This window comes from Calypte anna, chromosome 14 (assembly GCF_003957555.1).
Source record: "Calypte anna isolate BGI_N300 chromosome 14, bCalAnn1_v1.p, whole genome shotgun sequence".
NCBI classification, from domain to species: domain Eukaryota; kingdom Metazoa; phylum Chordata; class Aves; order Apodiformes; family Trochilidae; genus Calypte; species Calypte anna.
Window position 1 is genome coordinate 2,257,945 of NC_044260.1, and position 22,568 is coordinate 2,280,512.

The following is a 22,568-nucleotide window of genomic DNA, read 5'->3' on the forward strand; positions in this document are numbered from 1 at the left end:
AGGGCCCTTGGGTTTGGTGCTTTTTATTGTTGCTTTTTTTGGTTCTTTTTTGGTTGCTTTTTTCTTGCTTTTTTGGTTGCTTTTTTGGTGCTTTTTTGTTTCTTGTTTCTTTTTTGTTTCTTGTTTCTTTTTGTTTCTTGTTTCTTTTTGTTTCTTTTTTCTTTTTGTTTCTTTTTCTTTTTGTTTCTTTTTTCTTTTTTGTTTCTTTTTTCTTTTTTGCTTTTTTTGTTGCTTTTTTGTTGCTTTTTTGTTCTTTTTTTTTTGTTTTCTTGCTTTTTTCTTGCTTTTTTCTTGCTTTTTTCTTGCTTTTTTCTTGCTTTTTTCTTGCTTTTTTCTTGCTTTTTTCTTGCTTTTTTCTTGCTTTTTTCTTGCTTTTTTCTTGCTTTTTTCTTGCTTTTTTCTTGCTTTTTTCTTGCTTTTTTCTTGCTTTTTTCTTGCTTTTTTCTTGCTTTTTTTGTTTCTTTTTTGTTTCTTTTTTTGTTGCCTTTTTCTTTTTTTGGTTTTGTTGCTTTTTTGTTGCTTTTTTGTTGCTTTTTGTTGCTTTTTTGTTGCTTTTTTGTTGCTTGTTGCTTTTTTGTTGCTTTTTTCTTGCTTTTTTCTTGCTTTTTTCTTGCTTTTTTCTTGCTTTTTTCTTGCTTTTTTCTTTTCTTGCTTTTTTCTTTTCTTGCTTTTTTCTTTTTCTTGCTTTTTGGTTGCTTTTTGGTTGCTTTTTTTGGGGTTTTTTTGGGGTTTTTTTGGTTGCTTTGTTTCTTTTTTTTGCTTTTTTTGTTCCTTTTGTTCCTTTTGTTCCTTTTGTTCTTTTTTTGTTCTTTTTTGTTCTTTTTTTGTTCTTTTTTTTTTGTTTTTTTTTTGTTATTTTTTTGTTATTTTTTGTTATTTTTTGTAATTTTTGTGGGTTTTTTTATTTTTTTGTTGCCTTTTTTTTGTTGCCTTCTTTTAGTTGCCTTGTTTTTTCTTTATACAGTCTAAGCATGATGCAGGTGATGTGGTGGCAGTTAGCACGACCTGGAAATGGTTTGTATTCCATGAAAACCTTCTGGTTTTATGAACAGAAATTAAAAAAGAAATAACAAATTGATTCCAGGAGTTGGTACAGCAAGTCTGCAAGCAGAATAGTTGGCATCTTGGGAGGAAAATGTATAAAAGGGAGGAGCAGATCAGAACCTTTCCAGTCTGCCAAGCTCTGAGCTGCTGGAAAGCCACTTCCCTCCTTCCTCTGCCCTTTTCCTGTGAGCTGGGTGAGTGGCACAGCCAGGGAGTTCCTGACCTGCCTGGAGAGGATGGGATGCTGTGTCCTGCTGCTTGGCTCCAGTCCTCTGCAAGTGCTGGTTCTGACAAGTCATTTGCTAATGGAAAAGTGTTTTTGGAGGAATTCCTGAAAAGCTCCAGTGATGACCAATGGGCAGAGCATTTTGGGCAAATGTGTGCTTTATTTTTTCAGTGGTTCATGATCCCCTTGGAGAAATGGGTCAGTGTTTCTAGTAAGATAAACTCTCAGCTTATTTCTGCATTTCTTTCCAGGAACTGAGCATAGAATGTGGATTAAGTAACAGGATCCGAGCCATTGGTCAGATCTGTGAAGTGGCAAAAACAAAAAAAATTGAGGAGGTAAGTTCCAAAGTGTTCAGTGGGTATTGGGAGAGGATGAAGATTTAATCAGCAGAGCTTAAACTATTGGAAAAGGCTCCTGGAGGCTGGACTGCCTTGTAACACTGCTAGGTTCTGGAGCAGGTCCAAAGGAGGCAACTGGGCTGGTGAAGGGATCCAGCAGAATTGCTGTGAGGAAGGGCTGAGGGAGCTGGGGGTGTTGAGGCTGGAGAAGAGGAGGCTCAGGGGAGACCTCATCACTCTCTGCAACTCCCTGAAAGGAGGCTGGAGCCAGGGGGGGGTTGGGCTCTTTTCCCAGGCAACTCTCAGCAAGACAAGAGGGCAGGGTCTCAAGTTGTGCCAGGGGAGGTTTAGGTTGGAGATGAGAAAGAATTTCTTTCTGGAGAGGGTGATCAGGCATTGGAATGGGCTGCCCAGGGAAGTAGTGGATTCTCCGTGTCTGGAGATCTTTCCAAAGAGCCTGGATGTGGCACTGAGTGCCATGGGCTGGGAACCACGGGGGGAGTGGATCAAGGGTTGGACTTGATGATCTCTGAGGTCCCTTCCAACCCAGCCAGTTCTGTGATTCTATGATGCTATAATCCCAGGAACTGGTTTGTGCCATCCAAACCTGGAAAAGGTTTTTAAAAAAAGGTATAAAAGGAAATGAGTCTTGTCCAACTTCCCCAGTGTGGAGCTGAGGGGCTGCCTGGGTTGACTGGAGGGAAATGCTGTGACTATCCAGGCCAGGGGGGCTCCTGGGGGGTGATGCTCATCCTGAGGAGGTGTCTGAGTTGTTAATGAGCAACCTCAGATCAGCTTTAGGCTCAGCCCACGTTGGGGTGAAGGTTTCTGCACTAATGCTGACACAGAAGGAAGAGTGTGACTGAAGAACTGGGGTTCCTGGGGTGGAAGGTGTCACACAGGGGTGGGGGTTGGTGTCTCCCCCATGGTTCCTCTGATCTAAGGACCAGGAAAATGAGAAAAAGAGAAAAAAGGAATCAGAAAAGAGACAGCTGCCTAGGTAATCCCTGGAGACTTTGTTTGCTGACTTGCCACAGTTAATGACTGACCTCCTGGGTGAAGATCCCAGCAGCAGCTTCAGTTCCCTGCCTCTGCCTGTCTCCTCTCTCTTTTTTCCAGCATGCAGTGGAAGCCATCTGGAAGGTGGTGGCTGACATGCTGCAGCCAGAGCGCCCCGCTGAAGCCAGGCACGCTGTGCTTCACCTTCTGAAGTCCATCATCCAAGGACAGGTGACAACCAAGGGTAGAAGAAACACAGCACAGAAAGTGGGGTTTGTGCAGAGGAGAAGGGTGAAGAATGCTGGGTGGCTCCTCTCTGCAGCTTGCCCTGTTTCATGGTTTTCTGTGCCCTCTACATGGGAAGAGGAAGCGTTTAAATTCAGGTCTTGGTTTGGCTTCACAGCAAAACCTTTCCTAGCACTCAGAGAAAACCCTTTCTGTTTGGGGGCAGTGCTCTTGAAAAAGAGAAAATACTTTGAATGAAGTTCAGCCTAGTACAGCAAATTTTCTGTGGTCTTTGCCCAGAACTATCACTCCTACTCTGCAGCTGGTTCTGATGTTTCAGCACGTCAAGTATGCAGCAAGTTCTCTGTGAGATGCTTTTCTAGTCTGGCCAAGTTAAGCACACTATGAATTCTCCAGATTTTACAACGTGCTGTACAAACATAAGACTGTTCAGAACAAAGTCCCAGCTTTCAGTCTTCTGAAAAAGCAGGGGAGATGCTTATGAGCAGAAGAGTTATTGATTCTGTTGGTGTTGGCTTGGGTTTTTTTTTCTAAATGATCTGCTGTCAGTGCTGTCAGTTGCAGTTTCTGTGGATTGCTTGGTGTGTTTGTTGCTGCCTGCATGCTGCTGGACAAAATGCCTCCAGCCCTGAGTGCTGATATAACTGACAAGAGATGGGAGGTATTTTTATGGCCTGCAGGAAAATAAAATAATAATAATTCTGAGCTTGTGGGTTACTTGTATATAGACCTTGAAAAGATCCAGGCTTTAACTGTCCTTTTTCATTAGTGGCACTGTTCTTCCCCTCCCCTCTTCTATTTTTATTTTTTAAAGGGTGAGAGATTGGGGATCCTCAGAGCACACTTTTTTAAGGTCATTAAGGACTATCCCTCCAATGAGGATTTGCACGAACGGCTGGAGGTGTTCAAGGCTCTGACAGAGAATGGAAGATACATCACCTACCTGGAAGAAGAGTTAGGTGAGCAGGGGCTCTACCCCTCTTCAGTTTGCTGGGAATAAGTTAATATTTTAGAGGCAAAAGGCAGTGATACCACTTTTCTGGGTAGAAAGCATGTATTGTAATGAGTTGTTCTTCTTTTTCAGCTGACTTTGTCCTACAGTGGATGGATGTTGGTTTGTCTTCTGAGTTCCTTCTGGTTTTAGTGAACCTGGTGAAATTCAATAGCTGCTATCTGGAAGATTATGTTGCTGACATGGTCCAGTAAGTTGTGATTTTTTTTTAACTCCTACATTCTTATTCTTGGGAAATTGGAGAAAGTTGCAGTTCAGTATAGAGAGAAGTGGGATATTTGTCATCCCACCTGGATTTGTTTCATTCCAGGTCATACCTGCCATTTCTGACAGATAGTGGATTTTCTGTTCTTAAAACTGAAAAAAACCAGTTCAGATCTGGTTTAGTTTAATGCCTGTGCTTTCCCCATTTCATGTGAGGGGTCTGATTGCATTGCTCAGGCTCACAAGGGGTGTCTGCTCTTGTCTCAGTGTAGGCATTCTGAGCTGCACCTCACTGCAACTTTAACTTAACTTTATAAAAGAGGTTGCAGGGTTCAGCATCTCCAGGGGTGTTACCAACACCACAGGAAGGGGAAGGATGGGTAAAATAACATGCCAACTTATCTCTTTTGGCTCTTTGTAATTTGCCTAAAATCATATTAAGCAGTCAAATGTAATTAAATGTTCTTTCCTAACAGCAAGATATGCCTCTTGTGCATTCAGACTTCATCATCCATGGACATAGAGGTCAGTAATATGAGTCTCTCTTGGTCTTTAGAGTTCTTTGAAACTGTAACTTGTACAAACAAAAATCTTTAGACTCTCCTCTCAGTTTATTCTCATCTTACAGGAGAGCTAATGCAATGTTATGAAGTATTTGTAAGCCACTGGGTCTCAGGCACCAATAATCATTTTATTCTAAAACAAACAGAGCATTGAGAAGTTTGATAAAAGAATCAATTTTTCAACAGTGCTTTTTATGGTTTACTTTCCAGCTTGTAATGATTAAAAAGGAAAAAAACAGATATTTATAAAAGGATTATCCATATCCCTTTTGACTTCCAGGAGATTTCCTGGTCTGCCAGGCTAGGATTTGACCCGCTTTCCTCTTGGGGAAGTGTCTAACTGATTTGTCCTTCTTTTTCCCCAAGATTTCCTTGCAAGTGCTGGATGCAGTTGTTTGCTATAACTGCCTGCCCTCAGAGAACCTGCCAGTGTTCATCATCACTCTGTGCCGTACCATCAACGTCAAGGAGCTCTGCGAGCCGTGCTGGAAGGTCACAACTTATTTTTTTAAGGAGTTTTGGCCTCAGAACTAAGGTGTCAGATGTGGCTGTGCACAGCTGCCACACGTTTCAGTTTGATTTGAAGAGTAAATTAAAAGTTGTCTCAAGTCTTAAGGGGTCAGCATGCTGGCAGTGTGAGTCCTGCCCTGCCCATGGGATTTACCCAGTTTGCTCTCAGATGATGTTTGCTCTCAGGCTCCTGCTGTGGCATGGAAGTGGCTGGAGGCATCTCCCTGCCACGTGGAGGAGATGATTGGCCAGCTAACTGTGTCTTTAGGTTAATGAGTGTTGTAACTGTTGGATAATTAAGTGTTCTCTTGGGATTTGCAGCTTATGCGCAACCTCCTGGGAACCCATTTGGGCCACAGTGCCATCTACAACATGTGCAGGATCATGGAGGACAGGTAAAGGTGGAGCTGACAGAAGGTAACCTCAGCAGAGGTCCCCTTGAGCTGGGGACTTGCTGACCTCAGGGGGATGAGCTGAAGGTCCTGATGTTTAGAAATTAATTCCCTTCCCAGTTAGGCTGCCCTAGTGCTCAGTTTTGGGCTTTTCTGAATTAAATTTTTCTTTTGTTTGATGTTGTATGAAATAATTTTCTGCTTTTAATGTCTGTAAATCACTGACATTACTGACATTTAATGTCTGTAAATCCCTGTGCAGGGCCCTGACACGTAATCCCTGCTGTGACAGTGGATGTTGCTCTTGATTCCTGGATGCTAAAATAATGGCAGCATGAGCTGAAACTTTCTTCTCTTCTTTTAGAGCCTACATGGCAGATGCAGCACTGCTGAGAGGAGCTGTGTTCTTTGTTGGGATGGCTCTCTGGGGTGCCCATCGCCTCAATTCACTCAAGAATTCCCCAACTTCAGTGCTGCCTTCATTCCTCAAGGTAGGAGGAGATGCTGGAGGAACCTTTGAAATCAGATTTGTGTCTGGAGCTCTCTGAATTTGGAAAAAATAAATGTGGTCCTCTGCACTAAGGAGATCTTTGTGTGCCTGAAAGCCAAAAAGGAGGCAGGGAAACAGCAGAGGATTTAAGTTCAAACCAGAGGCCTCCTTCTGGAACAGCTTTGGCCAGAAAAGCCAAGTCTGAATTATTTTTATCAAGTATCTACGTTGTGAGTGCTTCAGCTTCAAAGATAAAAATGAAGCAAAAGCTCTCACTCTTCCCAGGGTGTGGTACAACAAGTGAGGGCTGGTGTCATCAGGGATGGCCTCAGAGCTCCCTTACTCTTTTCCCACCTGAGCACCTCAAGCAGGAATCAGGAGCACGTGTGCCCTGCCACGTGTGTTTGGCATCTGTTCTGCAGCTGCTTGCAGGGTGTGTAACTGCACTTGAGAAAATCCTTTTGGCTGTGCCTGTTGTGGGCATAAGCTTGAGTGTGTTTCTCAGACCTTCAGGCTGAGTTCCTAATGAATAAAGCATGTTTCCTTTGAATTGAAGTTTCTGATCACTGCTTTCCAGCCCTTATTAATCTGACTTTGTCCTCCAGGCCATGACATGCCCCAATGCAGTTGTGTCTTATGAGATAGTTCTGTCCATAACACGTCTGATAAAGAAATATGGGAAGGAGCTGCAAGCTGTAACATGGGACATCCTTCTGGACATCATGGAGAGGTTACTGCAGCAGCTGCAGGCAAGTGGGGAGCCTGTTTTGATGTGCTTTCAGTCAAAACACCTTGCCATAAATATTTGTGCAAACTGATCTCCTCTTTGTACACTGTTGAACTCTGAAGCTGGAGGAGGGTTTGCCCCAGTTCTCAGGACTCTGCTTCTCAGCCAGGTTTTCTCTTTGTATTTAACTTTTGCACTTTCCAGTCAGGTAGAAGTCTTTTAGGGATGTTTTTGTCTCTGTTTCAGAGTCTGGAGAGCCAAGAACTCAAGTCCATTGTACATGATCTTTTGACTACAGTAGAAGAACTCTGTGACCAGAATGAATTCCATGGCTCTGAGGAGAGGTTTTTTGAGCTGGTGGAAAGATGTGCTGATCAGAGACCAGTAAGACTTATTATTGTCTCCCTGTGTTGCCAGTTTTATTACTCAGATGTAAGTTGGCAATCTTAAAATAATGAGTGGTCAGAAAATGATTGCAAGGGCTTCAATGAGCCTTGTTTGTGGTGTGGGGCCTGGGGGGAATGGAAATACTGTATTTGCTTATACACTAAACAAAAAAATCTTGATCTTTTTGTGAAAGGAATCTTCTGTATTAAACTTGATAACATACAGAGCTCAGTCCATTCATCCTGCCAAAGATGGCTGGATTCACAACCTGCAGATGCTGATGGAGAGATTCTTCAGGTATGAAACCAGAACTTTGTGACTATAAGGCACTTTTAAATATTTCTTGCCATATTAAAATAATGTTTTTTCTGAAGTTCTAATGTTAGTAAATAACTTTCAAGAAGCATGGTAGATCCAGGACACACAACATGGGAAGAGAAGTTTCCACTGAGTTATCTCTACAAATGTTTTTTGGGTTTTTTTCTTTCCCTATTTCCATTGGATGGTGCTGTTCCAGTTAGATTTGGCTGTTAAGTTCCAGTCCACAGCACTTTCTAGTTCTGACACCAAACAAGACTTTCCTGTTAAGCATCAGGATTGCATACAGTTATCCAGCATTAAAATATCTGGATTTCAAGTGGTACTCCTAGGAGTGTTCTTGGGCTCTGAAATACCAACAGGCAGCAATAACAAACTTCTGTCTTGTCTGTGAAATGCTGCCAGAGAGCAGCTCTTCCTTGGTGCCAGATGTTTGGGTTTAAATGTGCTCACCAGAGTGCTTGTTCTTCTGCCATGTGCTTCCTAATTTGGGTTGGAAATGGGAAAACTACAGTTACAGGTCTCCAGAGGCAGGAAAAGTTGAACTGGGATTCCATTTTCCAGTTGGTTCTTAAATCTGATTTTGCATGTGGAGACATTAAGCTCAGCTGATCTCTGACAGTTGTTGTTCCAACTCTTAGGTTGTTTCTTAGTTTGCCTTAATTTTACTCTTTCTCTTCCTCCTTCCCTAAGTGTCAGCAGCTTCATTTTGCTCATTTTCAATTTGTTTTCCCATTTCAGGAATGAAAGTCGTAGTGCTGTTCGGATTAAAGTCCTGGATGTCTTGTCCTTTGTCCTGAGTATTAACAGACAGTTCTATGAGGTCTGTGTTTATCTGCTTCTCCTGATCCCATGGGAGATCCTAAGTGGGTGGGAAAGGCTCTGGGGAGCTGCAGAAGAGCTCTGGGCTCTCAGGTCTGTAGGACAGATGAAAACTGAAGTGTTGAATCCAAGCCACAAAAGTCATAAATGTTTGGAGGGATGACATAAAAAATATTTAATTGGATGGAAGAGGAAAGATAAGGAACTCAGGAGTCAGCTGAGGAACAAGCCTGACAGCAGAATATCAGTGTTGGGGTTTTTTTGTAGTTATTCATCTCTCTATCATGCTGACTGAGTAACTGACAGCAAACTGTCAAGGCTTATTAAGGTCTCTCCTCTTGCAGGAAGAGCTGATAAACTTGGTTGTGATCTCTCAGCTGGCTCACATTCCAGAGGATAAAGACCACCAAGTCCGAAAACTGGCCACTCAGCTTCTTGTAGACCTGGCTGAAGGCTGCAACACACATCACTTCAACAGCTTACTTGATATCATAGAGAAGGTGAGGCAGAGCTGGGCCAGGTGTCAGCAGCATCACCCCCATCTTGTGCCAGGTCCTCTCTCTGTGGCTGAGGGGACTGTCCCAGGACTGACCCCCTGCATGATGCTGTCAGACTGCTGGGTTTGGAGGCTGCAGATCTGAAGCAGAGAGGAGCTTTAGGAACCCTGTCAGAGCACCTCCAAGCTACCAGGCAGGGCTTGCTGGAGGCTCTCCTGACCTTCCAGGGTGGAAGTAAAGAAAGGGGATGTTACAGATTTAAACCATGTATTGTTTTTCTTTTCCAAAGGTGGCTGCACATTCTCTCTCATCTCCTTCTGAGCTGGAAGAAAGGGACTTGCTCTCCTACTCAGCTTCTTTGGAGGATGTCAAAACTGCAGTTCTGGGACTCCTGATAATTCTTCAGGTAAATGCTGCAGTGCATTAAAGGTGTCTTCTTCAGAAAAGTCTGCTGCTGCACTTGGGTTTTTAGGTAGCCATGCTCCTGAATTATCTGTCTTGTTTTATCCACTTAATATTTTAACTCCTGCTGTGGTTCTTCCTTTTGCTTTAGGGTGACTGTGTGACCACTTGCTAAATGCTTTCTTTTCTCATTTCCATTGGACTTATTTTCATTGGGCAATGAGTATCAGCACCTTGGCATGTGGGGGGGGCAGATGTGTTCATAAACTGTCCAAAGGGTTCATGACTTTGGGCAGATCTCTTGTGTTTGGGCAGTGTGTCCTGAGACACAGCTGAGCAATTGTGAACACCTGGTTGTTCCAGCCAGTGCCCTTCTGGGGTCTTTGCAGAGGCTGTGGGGTCTTTGCAGAGGTTCTGGGGTCTTTGCAGAGGTTCTGTCCGGAGCCATCTGTTCATCTTTCTTTCAGGGGCAGGTTTTTTTGGTTGGTTTTTTCTTGCTCTCTCAGTGCAGGCACAAATTTCTGAAGGGCAGCTGTCAGTCTGCCTGCTGATTTGTGTCTCTCTTCCTCTGCAGACAAAACTCTACAGCCTGCCCTCCAGCCACGCCATGCGGGTCTACGAGATGCTCATCCACCACGTCCAGCGCCACTACATCTATGCCTACAGCCTGGCTGTTGCTAGCAGCATCAGATTGCAGGTGTGAGCAGTAACCTGTGCCTTCAGGCCAAGAGCTGCCTTTGGAATTCCTCTTTGGAATTCTGGGGTGGCAGGTGGGAACTGTAGAGTTTGCCAGAAGTAGAATGAAATGTTTCTTGGCGAATCGGAGTAAGAATATTTACTGTCCCACCACAAGTGTTGCCTTCTGCAGAACTGGCCTCAGCAGCTGTTGGAAATCCCCTTTTTATTTGCAAAAGTATCCCGTGGGGGAAGGCAGGTGGGGGAGTTTGAGTGATTCCAGTGTTTTCTCTGTGCCAGGTATTTGATTTCCTGCTGATGCTTCGAGCTGACTCCCTGCACCGCCTTGGCCTCTCCAACAAGGATGGAGCAGTGAGGTTCAGCCCTTACTGTCTGTGTGATTTTGTGTAGGTTTCTCCTTGCATTAAGCAAAAGCTGTTTTTCCAAACTGTTAGGTGTTTCTGCATGAGGTTAATGGCCCATTAGTAGTAATTTCTAAATCTTCCAACTCCTGATGAATCTGCTGCTGGACAAGTTTGTGGTTGCAGCCTAAGATTGTCTCAAATAATAACTCATTGGTGAATTTTCTTATAACTCACTTACCTACAGAGCTCTCAATCCTCAGATATGAGATTTCTGGTCCTGCTAACAAAACTTCCCCAAAATGTTTGCCATTTTCTGCCTAGAATCACTTCTCACACAGAAATCTGTCTGGTTTTAATGTTCCAGCTTGGTGTGAAGTTCTCTCTATATAATAAGCCCCAAAAGATATCTTGGTAAATTTGCATGGAACCTGGGTAGAAAAATCTTTAACCTGACCAAACTGAGTCATTGCTGTCTGTCTATAGGGCAACCCTGGGTTTTTAAATTGAAAATGCAGTTTATATTGTTCAGTCATCAAACTGCCAAATAGTGTAGCACTGCAGGCCACATGAACAGGTTATTCTGATCTTGATTTGTTTTAATAACATGGCTTTTTTTCTCCCTTTCCACGTTGCAGAGAAGCAGAGAAGAGGACTTCTGAGAAGAAGCCTCCTGGTACCCTCTCCCCACCTTCAGGCAGTCCCAGTGTGCCTTCCCAGAACTCCACAGTCCGTGTTGGGCACCTCCCATACTCCATGGTCTTCAGTGTCCTCCTGCAGTGTTTGAAGCAAGTATGTCCCATCTTGGTGACAGTTGTCACCTTCATGGGAAATATGTCACCTTAAACCAGCTGCCTAGAGGATTCTGGCCCAGAGTATCTGTAATGTCTGAAAAGAAATGCAGAAATCCTCCTCCTTGGGTAGGATCTGTGAATTGTTCAGCTTTACAGCCACCAGTGGGAGCACCAGTGCAGCCCTTCAGGGCAGCCAAGCCAAAAAATACTTTTAACACAAAATCAAACAAATCATCCTGTTCCTGAAAGAGCATTTTCAAATGAAAAGAAAACCCTCCTACTTGCAAGCTTGAAAGTATTTTGATAATAACTTGGTAAGTTTTCTCTGTAGTTATGAAATTGTTCCTTAGTGTTGTATTGCACATGGTTATGTGCTGAGGGGTTGTCTTGCTCTGGATGTTAATTTATGCTGCTGGTTAGGAGAACTGAACTCTTTTTGAGCAGAGCTGGGCCTGGATGTGAGTTGGCCTACCATTTTGAGGTGCCAGTATTGCCACCTAGAGCTTGTTGTGACAGACAGAAAGTCACTTGTGACAGGCTCAGTGCTGCTTCTTTTTATGTACCCACCCTGGTAAGACATTCATCTGCCCAGGAAATGGCATCTTATCTTGAAACCTGCTTGGTGTTCCTTTCCCAACTGAACTGAAATTGTACATAAATTTTCAACCTTGTTCTTTCTTCCCAGGAGACAGACTGGAAGGTGTTGAAGTTGGTCCTCAACAAACTACCCGAATCCTCCCGTTATAAAGTGCTGTTTTTAACCTCTCCTTGTAATATTGACCTCCTGGCCTCTGCACTGAGCTACATGGTAATGCCAGCACCCTGCTGATGGACAGGGCATCACCAGCTCCCTGGTTTGCTTGAGAGTTGTTGGGGGTTTTCTGTGAGGTTTTGTTTTCTTTTTTTTTTTTTTTTTCTTTATTTCTTTTTTTCTTTCTTTCTAACGTTTAGGAGATTAGCATGCTGGTTGTCACCTTCCTTTTTGTGAGGTTTTAGGTAGAGAAGTAATAATGTAATAATGTGTCCTTTATGTATGTATATGTGCGAAAAGCAAGCTGGGGGGCAGTGCCTGTCTGCTGCCCTTCTAGGGACTATTTTGTGGCATGAGTTTTTTCTAACTGGTGTGTTATGTTTCAGCTCACAGACAAAAAAACTACTGACAGGCTCCATGGTACCCCAGAAGGCTTTTCTCGTACTGATTTGCATCTGGCTGTGGTTCCAGTCCTGACAGCATTAATATCTTACCATAATTATCTGGACAAAGCTAAACAGGTTGGCAAAGCAAGAGGGTTGTAGGAGGGATGGAAGCCTGAGCTTGTTAGGGTGGAGCATTTCTCTTAGTCTGATTAGGAGACTTCAGTGCAAGGTAAAGCTGCCCTTTTCTGCTTTAGGAAGCTGCATCTGCTGCATTTGGGTAGTCATGGGATGGAAAAAATCTTGCTGCCTCTGTGCAGCAGTAGCTGTCTGGTCAGTTGGATTCATTGCTCTCCATCCATGCCTGGTCCCCCCTTGCAGGTCACTGGGTGACTTCAGCTTCTCCTGGAAAAGATAAACATAAAAATTTCTGTTTAATCAGAAACTTAAATAAGAACTTCAAAAAGCATCCACTCCATTCAAGTCTCCTTTCAGCCCTTAGCCTGGGGGTCAGGCAGCATTACTGAGGGTTCTGCCTTAGCACATTTCAGATTAAAAAGAAATCCCGTGTGTGGTGTGATATCCACACCTCGCAGCAGTGGTGCCTTGCAGGCTTGTTCTGAAATGCTGCCTGAGGTCAGGAGGTGGTACAGCAGAGGCTTTCCTTTTCCCTTTTCTTGTGACTTCTTTTCCTTGTTCACTTTTTCCAGCGTGAGATTGTGTACTGCCTGGAGCACGGGCTGATTTACCGCTGTGCCAACCAGTGCGTTGTGGCGCTTTCAGTCTGCAGTGTGGAGATGCCTGACATCATCATCAAGGCCCTTCCTGTCCTGATAGTCAAATTAACCCACATTTCTGCCACACCAATATGGCCATCCCTCTCTTAAGAATTTCTTTCAAGTAAGTTGCCAAGTTCTTCTGATCTTCTAGAGCTGTAAAATGTTTGCACTGAAGGTTTTGGTTTTGCCGCTCGTCGAATGGAGGGCGTTGGAAGGGGTTCTTGTGATGGCCCTTTGCACATCCCCAAGATGTAGTTTAAGGATGTAGTTAAAATACCTTTGCTTTAATGTAAAAAATGGATACAATTTTAACAGGAAATTGCTTGGAATACCAGTCATAAAAATTGTTTTATTTGTTTTGGAATCAACAAGCCAGTGTTTAAATGTTTTATTGTTTGCACTCTTGTCCTGTGTACCTCATACCATATTTCATACATTATGTAAGAACTGTATTTAGGTAATGCAAGTAAATTCTTATTTATTTCCCCAAGTAGAAGAAATACTGAACTTAGTAATTGTTCCACGTTTCTCCTATTTTCACTGTATCATGAAGAAAAAAGCTCTTACAACAGCATGGTTTGCACTGAAGGTTTTGATTTTGCCCCTCGTCAAACGGAGGGCGCTGGAAAGGTTCTTGGTGGTGCTTTTGCACATCCCCCAAGACAGAAATATTTTGTCAGGTGTTTTTTTGTAAATGTTTTTTTTCTACTTAAAGCACCTGCACACACTGAAGAAAGAGACATGCCTTGTTTAGCCATGCAGTGATGGGAAATATGAAGCAGCTTTCCCCACCTCGCTGCTTATCACTGAAAGAGCATGAAGTGCATGTTAACTCCCATGTCAGCTGATGATTTGTTGAAAACAAAACCATTCAAATTAAACTGCATTGTGACAGTGAGTAGTTTGTGTTCAGACCTCACCTGTGGTGGTGTTCTTGATCTGTTCCAGCTTTAGCAAGGCTGCCTCACCTCTACAGAAACTTTGCAGCAGAGCAGTACGCCAGCGTCTTTGCCATCTCCCTGCCATACACAAACCCTTCCAAGTAAGTTCAGAGCAAATGTGCTTTTTCCCCATCTGTTAAATTAAGAGAGTGAGCTCAGTACTACAAAAATCCCACAAAGTTATGACAGGATGTTGCTCATTCTGGTATCCCCAGGCTTTTTCTGAAGAAGGGATGTAGCCACATCATAAATACCTGCTTTTTGTCGATCGGATTTTTTGAGGTTTCTTTTCTTTATACTTGCCATATAGGTAAAGGAACATTTCAGTTACTCAGATTGAAATGTCCTTCAGTTCTGGAATGGCATCATCATGCAGCATTAAACTCAGTGGAGATCTTTCTGCTGTTTCAGGTTTAACCAGTACATTGTTTGCCTGGCCCACCACGTGATTGCCATGTGGTTCATCCGCTGCCCGCCTGCCCCTTCCGAAAGGACTTTGTCCCCTTCATTACAAGGTAAAGGATCCTCCTCAGCACATAATAAAATAATAAACATAAAAGTACATAATAAAAAATGATGATTTAAAGACCACTTTGAGCAATTTAAATGTTCTGTTTGAAGTTAGAAAAAAAAAAATTCTGCTTTCCAAAAAATTCGGCTTTCCTTGGCAGCATCTTTTTCAAAACTTCCTGGGAGCTCTTGCTTGCAGCCCGTGTTTGCTGCTTTTCAGGTGCCTTTCTCAGCCACTAAACTGTTCCCTGTTGGTCTCAATCCCAGGGCTTGCGTTCCAATGTCCTCCTTTCCTTTGATGACACTCCTGAGAAGGACAGTTTCAGGGCTCGCAGCACAAGCCTGAATGAGAGGCCAAAAAGGTAAATTATATTGGATTCCAGCAGGGCCTTGTGTTCCTTTTTCTATTGCTCACACCCTTCCCTGTGTTTTTCTGAAGGAGGCTGGGTCTGGTTATCCAAAATCTGGCTGCATTTAAGCAAGCAAAGTAAACCTCTTTAGGTCAGGGGATTGGTGAAGGACAAACTGAGGTTGGTAAGAAGCTGGAGTTGAACCAAGCTGCCAGCCTGACACTACCTGTGAGGGCATCTCTGACTGGTTTTGAACCCTTTGGAATAATGAGGTGTGAGGCTTTTTGTATTAATTTTTGAAAACCAACAGTTCTTTCAGGTTGATGTGTGTCAGTACAGTATTACCAGAAGTAACAGAGAAGGGTAGTGCCAGAAGTAATAGAACCCACTGCTCATATTGCTATTATTAATTCCTTTTGATAACTGATCTGCCATGACTATTTAAATGCTCACCAGTGAAACTGCTGTGGTCAGCAGCCTGTATAGATTGAGAGAACCAATGCTGTGTTTTTCCACAGTGCTCCCTGCCACGTCTCGGGGTGGCAGAGCTGCCTCCTCTCTATCTGGATCTCCTGATCCTTTTCTTTTTTTGAATCTTGAAGCCACTACATCAGTTTTGAGCACAGCCTGATGTCTCTACAAGTCAGAACGTATCCTGCCATCAAAATAAAGTTTGCCAGGATAGGAGAATCTTCCTTGGAAGGCATTCAGGGTTTCTCTACCTGCAGGGGGTACCTAAATTGGTTCACTTCACTTGCTTCAGTGTGATTGTGCAGTGCAGTGGCATTTGAATTCTGGGGAAAGTGCCTCTACTTTACCTGCAAGGCTCCATGAGTATCTTGCAATGAAGAAACACCATCCCTGCCCTACTGCTACAGCTATAAACCCTGTTTTGTGTTTCATCTCTCCCATCTCCTCCTCCTTCATTTGAAAACCTGGAAGAGAAACCTCTTGACACTCATTTCTCAAATTAGAATTTCAACTGATCTTTTTTTTTAAATCTTCTTTTTTTTTTTTTTTTTAATTTTTTTTTTTAATTCTTCCCCCCCAAAACCTGTTAAATTTTACCAGTTTGGAATACTACTGTATTTAAAGGCTTTTGCTAATGCTGCTGGATCATTTTCTGCAGAAGTCTCAGCTAAGGAGTGTGGGCTGTACCCATGCAGCAGCTAAAACAGCAGAGTGGCAGGATGCCACTGCCTCCCAGGCTGCCTGGGCTTGGATTCTGGCCCAGTGAGAGAGGAAATAGCTTCAAGCAGATATCTGTTTCCTTGCTTAAGAAGCTTGTGTGCTTGCTTTTCACTCCTTCAGCCCAAAAATACACAGTTCTGTGCCCTAGTGGAGGTGCTTGGGTGTTCAAGAGATGCCATCAGTTCCTGAGGCTGCTGCATGGTGTGGTCTCAGTGTAGGGAATTATCTTGGATTATCTGTGCCCTCTGCAGTCACATCTCCAGCTGGGGCCAAAATGGATCTGGCAGAGGTTGTGGGGAGGAGAACACACAAATTTTGGTTCCTCCAGGTGGCCATCTGAAATGTAATAATTCACTGAAGGGAGGATAGCAAATAAATTATGTTAAGAATGCAGAAGGGTTAAATTAATATCTGCATTTAATACATGGGGATGTGAAGGAGCCAGCTCTTCTGTTCAAGCTGGCAGTGAGGCAGGCATGGATCTCATCCATAGTTACTCCAAGTGCCTCTCAGATATTAATTGCTGTCATCTCCCACATGTGGTTGGCACCTGGGGAGCCTCAAGGCTGCTCTTCCTTTCTGCTCCAGCACCAAGTCCAGGGAGCTGCCCCAAGCCCCCTGAAATAAGGTCACAGAAAAGCAGCAACAAGTCAGCAGGAGCCAGAGGGACTTTTGTCTTCTTGTCCTTCCATTTGTGCAGGGGGAGAAGGATCAGTCTTGTGCAGCTGGGCTGAGTCTGTGCCAGCATCTCAAGCTGAGGGACACCTCTGCCTGGCCCAGGGTGTTCCGTGATTCAGATTTAGGCACAGAGGTGGCTGAAGTATCTCAGGGTCTCTTAGAAAGATGTGCTGCTACCTGGGCTTGGTAAAGCTGCTACCTGGGATTGGTGAAGCATTTTAGGGAGTAGTCAGGGGTCAAGCTGTGCTGAAGTGGTGAGTTAAGGCACCCCAAGAGGTGGTGGAACTGCACAGAACTTCTCAGAGGTGAGAAATTTGTGCCAAGTCAGCATTCAGGTGCTCTTGCCTTTGCCTAACAGCACAGTATTCCAACTCTCATTTCAGTCAGTTTTTTTGTTTTGTTTTAACTTGTACTAATTTCATTTGTTTTGTAGCACGTTTTAAAACCTTGTTTTCGAAATGTGGTTTGTCTTTTTAATGCTTCCAGCTCTGCTTGTTTGTACGTTTTAATTTTTTTGTTTTCCTTTTTTTTTTGGCCATTGGTTTGATTTTTACATCACCCTCCGGGATCCCCCAATATTGACCTGTGACTTTTCAACCTACATCCCTACAATGATTTCCTCCCTTCCTGTGACCTCTTTTGGGGCTTGGTGCTTCTCCACCTAGTAGTTTAAGACTAGCCAAAAATGCAAAGCAAGGCTTGAATAACTCTCCTCCAGTGAAAGAGCTGAAAGAATCCTCTGCAGTTGATGCCTTCCGATCCCGCAGCATCAGTGTGTCTGAACATGTGGTCCGCAGGTAGAGGCACTTTAAATGGGGAGAATCCAAGATGCAACTTGGCACTTGGAAATTTTTTCTGCAAGGGTGGGTGGCAGCAGGGTGGATTTGCATGTGGGATGCTTGCATGACTTCCTTGTGCCATCAAAAACTGGCCTTAGCCACAGTCAGGAAGTGTCACGGGTACCCCGTGGCTTCCCGGCACCGGCTGTTGCTTTGGGTCTGGTTGCTTTGTCCTGTTCTCTGGTGCTTTAGCAACCAAAATTGCTGTTTTCAAAGTCAAGATGGTGATGAGGGACAGAAATAAACAAACAAACAAACAAAAAAACACCAAAAAAACAAAAAAAAAAAGGAAAAAGGTTGCATTCTGTGCAAGTGAGTTCTCAGCAAAACTTCAGCCTTCCAAGCAGGGACTTGACCCAGGAGAGGCTTTGGGTGTTCTACAAATTTAGACACAGGCCCTGCTCCCAACCCCCCAGGAGCAGTCCTGGCCTTGGGTTGAGGTTTGCTCTTTGAGGAAAGGGAGCTGACAGAAGTATTCTGGTCTGAAGTTTGATGCCTTGAAAACTCTGAGTTGTTGTTGCATGCCACGTGGGGTGTGTGCTCAGCCCACCTGCAGCCACTGAAGGATTAATTGCAAACATTTGCAATTGCTCATTTGAAGGGTGAAACCACTTATGCTACTTTATAAAACACATTTCTGGATCACTTCCCTCTAATTTGGAATTGCTGTCTGTGATGTGTTGGTTTAAAATCTGAACCTGAAGATTAGTGCCTTAATTTGCTGTCAGGGGAACTTTATTTTCCAGGTTATTTATTTTTGGTATCTGGGGGGAAAGACACTGAAGTGACTGAATTGTGAATACAATCCTGGTACTTCATTCTTTTATATGCCCATTCATCTATTAGGTTGTTTTCTCATCTTGTATTTATATATAAATGGTAGCAACTAAAAGTTCAGATAATTACCCAAGGAAGTTGTCACGTCATAAAAAATGTGGCTGGACCTCAGTTTAGTTTGCATGACCACAGCATAAGGAGTTGTTGTTTTAAAATATTGCAGTCCAGCTTGTTACTGCCACTGGTTTAAATGGCATTGCTAAGCTGGGTGATTTGAAGGCAGGCTCATCCTTTATTCTTGTGCCAGTTTCCTGTTCAGAGTGCAATTTTTTTTCTATTTCGAGTTAAATGAGGTCTGACACAGCTATTGGAAAAAAGAAACCAGTGTATGAAAAGGATGCAACAGAGAAAAAAGCAAACCACCTGATGATCAGGATGCCCCAGTTTATGGCTCATGGGCAACATGTTGTCTGGGAGGCTGCAGGTGATGGGATGCTTGTCCTCACTATGGATCTGCAAACTCAGCATTGTGCTGCCACTCACTATTTGCTTGGTGCACTTGCCCATGGGCCACCAACACCAGAGAGCACTGGCCAGGCCCAGTCAGTTGATGGACATGAAATCTTTCTCTTTCTGCAACGAGAGTCTACAAAGCACAACACCAGGCTGATCCAAAAATATCCTGATTCTATCCTGGGTTTAACATTTGGCCACTTCTCTGATCTGGCACGTGCATGGACTGCAGGTTGTTGTGCATCTCAGTCTTCTGGGTGACAGGGACAAGAGTTGTGCAGTGGGATCTGTCAGTTATAACCATTCTCTTCCAGTCGGATACAAACATCCATCACTAGCTCAAGCCTGGGCTCTGCAGATGAAAATTCAATGGCTCAGGCTGATGACAACCTAAAAAATCTCCACCTGGAGCTGACTGAGACCTGTCTGGACATGATGGCTCGATATGTCTTTTCAAACTTCACTGCAGTGCCCAAGAGGTAAGGAGGCAGTTGGTGACCTTGGCAGCAATGGTTTTGCTGGAGCTTCATATTTCACTTTATTAGTGGAAAATTACCCTGACACGTTTGAGCTTCTGGCAGGCCCAGACTTTGAAGCTCTTTCTCACAGATAGAACCTTGGCTGGGCTAAATCTGAGGCTAGATGAGATGAGAGAAGGCTGTTGGAGCCAGCCAGCCTTTCCCTCAGCTTTGAACTGTCCACGAGGAGATGTCTTTAGAGTGTTGCTGTCTGAGCAGTGCTTTGTGACACCTCCTTGGTGGATACCTGCAGTTTCTGCTCCAGAGCAGAGTCATTAGCATCCTTCAAACAGAGGATCTCTCCTTTTCCTGTTAGCCTTTCCCAGGAGGAGGCACAGCCCAGACCAGGTTCATTCCCTGCTGCTCTGGGCTGCCCGTGCACTTCTGTCATTCCTTACCTGATGGGTAATGGTGGGTGTTGATGACCAGGGGGATGTTAAAGGGCTGTATAAAGAAGGAGAACAAGCAGTTGCTCCTACATTACATGAAATAAACCACCTCTGAGCTCTGTACTCTGCAGCCTGAGAGCTGCTCTCATCCCAAATGTCTTCCTAGGTCTCCTGTGGGTGAGTTTCTGTTGGCTGGAGGAAGGACAAAGACCTGGCTGGTGGGTAACAAGCTGGTGACCATCACTACAAGTGTTGGAACAGGGACAAGGTCCCTGCTTGGCTTAGACTCTGGGGAGTTCCAAAGCAGCACAGAATCAAGGTAAATTTTCCTCCTATTTCTAGAAGTTTCCACCTTACGAAGCCACTGAAGCCACTGCTGCGTTCTTTAGGTTTTCCACTTACGTCTTATCTGTCCAGCATGACTGATTCCTCTCTCAGTGTCATCAATATCTTTTGTTTTTTTGTTTTTTTTCTTTTTCCTCACAGCTCAGACCCTGTTTTGCAAGTGAGACAAACCAAAGAAGCTCCAGCAAAACTGGAATCCCAGGCTGGGCAGCAGGTTTGCAGAAGCTCTCGCAACAGAGTCCGATCCATGTCTGGTAAATTCCTCTCCTGGAGCTTTCCTGCTGTTTCTGGGTCCATGTCACAGGTTCAGGTGTCTGAGTGCTTCTGAAGGGACCTGTGTCTGAAGTGATCTGAGACTCTAGACCTGGTGTTTGGGGCCTCAGGAGTGCTGATGCTCCTGTTTGGCAGGAAAGCTTTGGTGGTTGGTGAAGTGCTGAGCACTTGCAGGGAGAATCCCCAATGTTTGTCTCACCTCCTGGCTGATAGGAGGCACATCCAAGGTGAAGTTCTCTTTGGTTCTCAATATTGAAAACACAGCTGCTAGAGGAGCTCAGAAGATATATCCTGAGGTGTTTTAGTGCTCACTAAGCATGGTTCTCCCCTCTGCTCTGTGTCTTTCTTGCTAGGTGGCCATGCCTTACGTGTCGGTGCCTTGGACAGCCCAGCCTCCCATTTCCCCAGTGGCTCAACTTCCCAAGGGACACAGAGTCCTCCTGCTCCTGCATCTCGATCAGAGAAGACGAATGCTGCTCCCCAGACACCTCTGCAGAAAGAAAAAGCAAACCTTGCTTCATATGTCCCACTGCTGACCCAGGGCTGGGCAGAAATCCTGGTGCGCAGACCCACAGGTACCTGCACCTCAGCTTCCTAAAATATTCCATATCTACTTGCAAATGGCACTCTGCCTCTGGAAACTGCTTACATCTGATAACTGGGTGTTTGAAATCAACTCTTATTATAATGTCTCATGTCTACAAGAGACCTGTGAAAAGACTGAAGCAAGGACTTGGATTTGTACATTAAGTGCTAAGGAACAGAGCCAGATAATATCATCTCTACTTTGCTTTTCCCATTTTTACACTGCTCTGTGTGTGCTCTGTGGTCTCTTTTGAAAATCTGTGCTGTTTTAGCTGGATTTGAGATGAATGAGGCTTAGAGCTAGAGCAGCTGCATAGTTGTGTCTGCATGGGGAAGGAGTAATGATATGTTCAAGGTCAGAAGTCTTGGAATGATGGCACGTTATACAATATGAACAGGGAACTGTCTGTTTCTGCTGAAAGTTGCTTCTTGAGAAAATAACTGACTTGGCATCATTAATTAAAATACCTGAGTGTTCTGGCAATCTGTTGTAGTAACGAGTTAGCAGCAGTGGGGTTTGAAGAGCTTGGGGTGAAGTACAGAACACTGGGAGCTGCTTACTGAGAACAGGAAATTAATCAAGTGATGCTGCCAGATGTCAGAACTGAGAACTTGGTCCATCCTGATCTTTCCTTGCAAAATCCCAAACAATCTGTGCTTTTCTTTTTTTACAACATGAGCTGGAAACCTCCTGGAGTTGGGTGTACTTAATACTCTGGTTTTCTCTTCCCAGGTAACACAAGCTGGCTAATGAGTCTGGAGAACCCCCTCAGTCCATTTTCTTCAGATATTAACAACATGCCCCTGCAGGAGCTCTCTAATGCACTCATGGCTGCAGAACGTTTTAAAGAACACAGGGAAACAGCTTTGTATAAATCCCTCTCTGTCCCCTCCTCCAGCTTGGCCACTGGGACAACCAAACCATCCCTTCTCCAGCGTTCCAACACAGGTGAGAGGTGGGAAGCACATCCAGCATGGCTGGCTCCAGCCTGGTTTACTCTGTTGAAGTTACTGCAGGCCTTCTAGAACAGTCAAGTCATGAGGAACAGCATAGCAATGAGGAGAGGAATCTGCTCTTGTCCCTAGAAATTTTCAGGGAAAAACTCCCTCCTTGCTTCTGGTGTTCCATCAGAAAAGTAGTTCCCTGTCTCAAAGAAGACAGGAGTGATGGAGCTGCTTTGGAGGACCAGTGTGTTTCATGCTGTTTCCCAAATGAAAATGAACACAGTCATGGATCTTTTCCCCCTTCCACTTGTTTGGGGCTGATCCCAGATGTGGATGGACCTTCCCATGCAGCGTTCCCATTTCCATTTGTCTTCAGTGTGGGAGTTTGTGGTGGGCACTGAGGGTGTGAGGTTCCTGGGAAAAGGGCCCAGGACAAACCTTGCCAGTGAGCTCCACTCTCTTGTACAGCAGAATGCAAATCCTTTGGGCTGCAGGTTTATGCACCTCTTAAAATGACCATTTAGCCTTCAGCTGGTGCAGCTGAACCACTTGAACACAGTGGCCAGGGCTTTTCATTGTACTTAACTCAGCCCTGGTTCACTTCTGGAAGAGCTGTTGGTGTTTTGGGGTTAGTGTTGGCCAACAGCTGAGCAATTTAAAGCTTTTATTGAGCCCCTGCTCAGAGATCTTAACAGCAGCCTCTCATCCTGAGGCTCTGGGCACTGCTAGCATGACCAAAACTGAGCAGCAGCTGCCAGCAGACAAGGCTCCTCTGGGGAGGTGGCATCTC

The 22,568-nt window shown here is 44.3% G+C and overlaps 1 protein-coding gene across 1 annotated transcript in view; it reads left to right on the forward strand.

Moving 5' to 3' along the window:
• TSC2 (TSC complex subunit 2) overlaps positions 1-22,568 on the forward strand; it is a 33,104-nt gene that overhangs the window by 425 nt on the left and 10,111 nt on the right. The window contains 30 exon segments of the mRNA XM_030459526.1: positions 1,522-1,608; positions 2,731-2,841; positions 3,671-3,815; positions 3,941-4,058; positions 4,549-4,597; positions 5,002-5,127; positions 5,467-5,540; positions 5,902-6,028; positions 6,633-6,776; positions 7,001-7,138; positions 7,335-7,438; positions 8,201-8,282; positions 8,626-8,781; positions 9,068-9,184; positions 9,755-9,877; positions 10,156-10,262; positions 10,856-11,009; positions 11,697-11,819; positions 12,149-12,283; positions 12,856-13,045; positions 13,873-13,966; positions 14,277-14,337; positions 14,340-14,379; positions 14,641-14,737; positions 17,263-17,391; positions 19,038-19,202; positions 19,797-19,949; positions 20,117-20,229; positions 20,602-20,823; positions 21,567-21,782. Coding sequence (XP_030315386.1) covers positions 1,522-1,608; positions 2,731-2,841; positions 3,671-3,815; positions 3,941-4,058; positions 4,549-4,597; positions 5,002-5,127; positions 5,467-5,540; positions 5,902-6,028; positions 6,633-6,776; positions 7,001-7,138; positions 7,335-7,438; positions 8,201-8,282; positions 8,626-8,781; positions 9,068-9,184; positions 9,755-9,877; positions 10,156-10,262; positions 10,856-11,009; positions 11,697-11,819; positions 12,149-12,283; positions 12,856-13,045; positions 13,873-13,966; positions 14,277-14,337; positions 14,340-14,379; positions 14,641-14,737; positions 17,263-17,391; positions 19,038-19,202; positions 19,797-19,949; positions 20,117-20,229; positions 20,602-20,823; positions 21,567-21,782 — 3,700 coding nt within the window.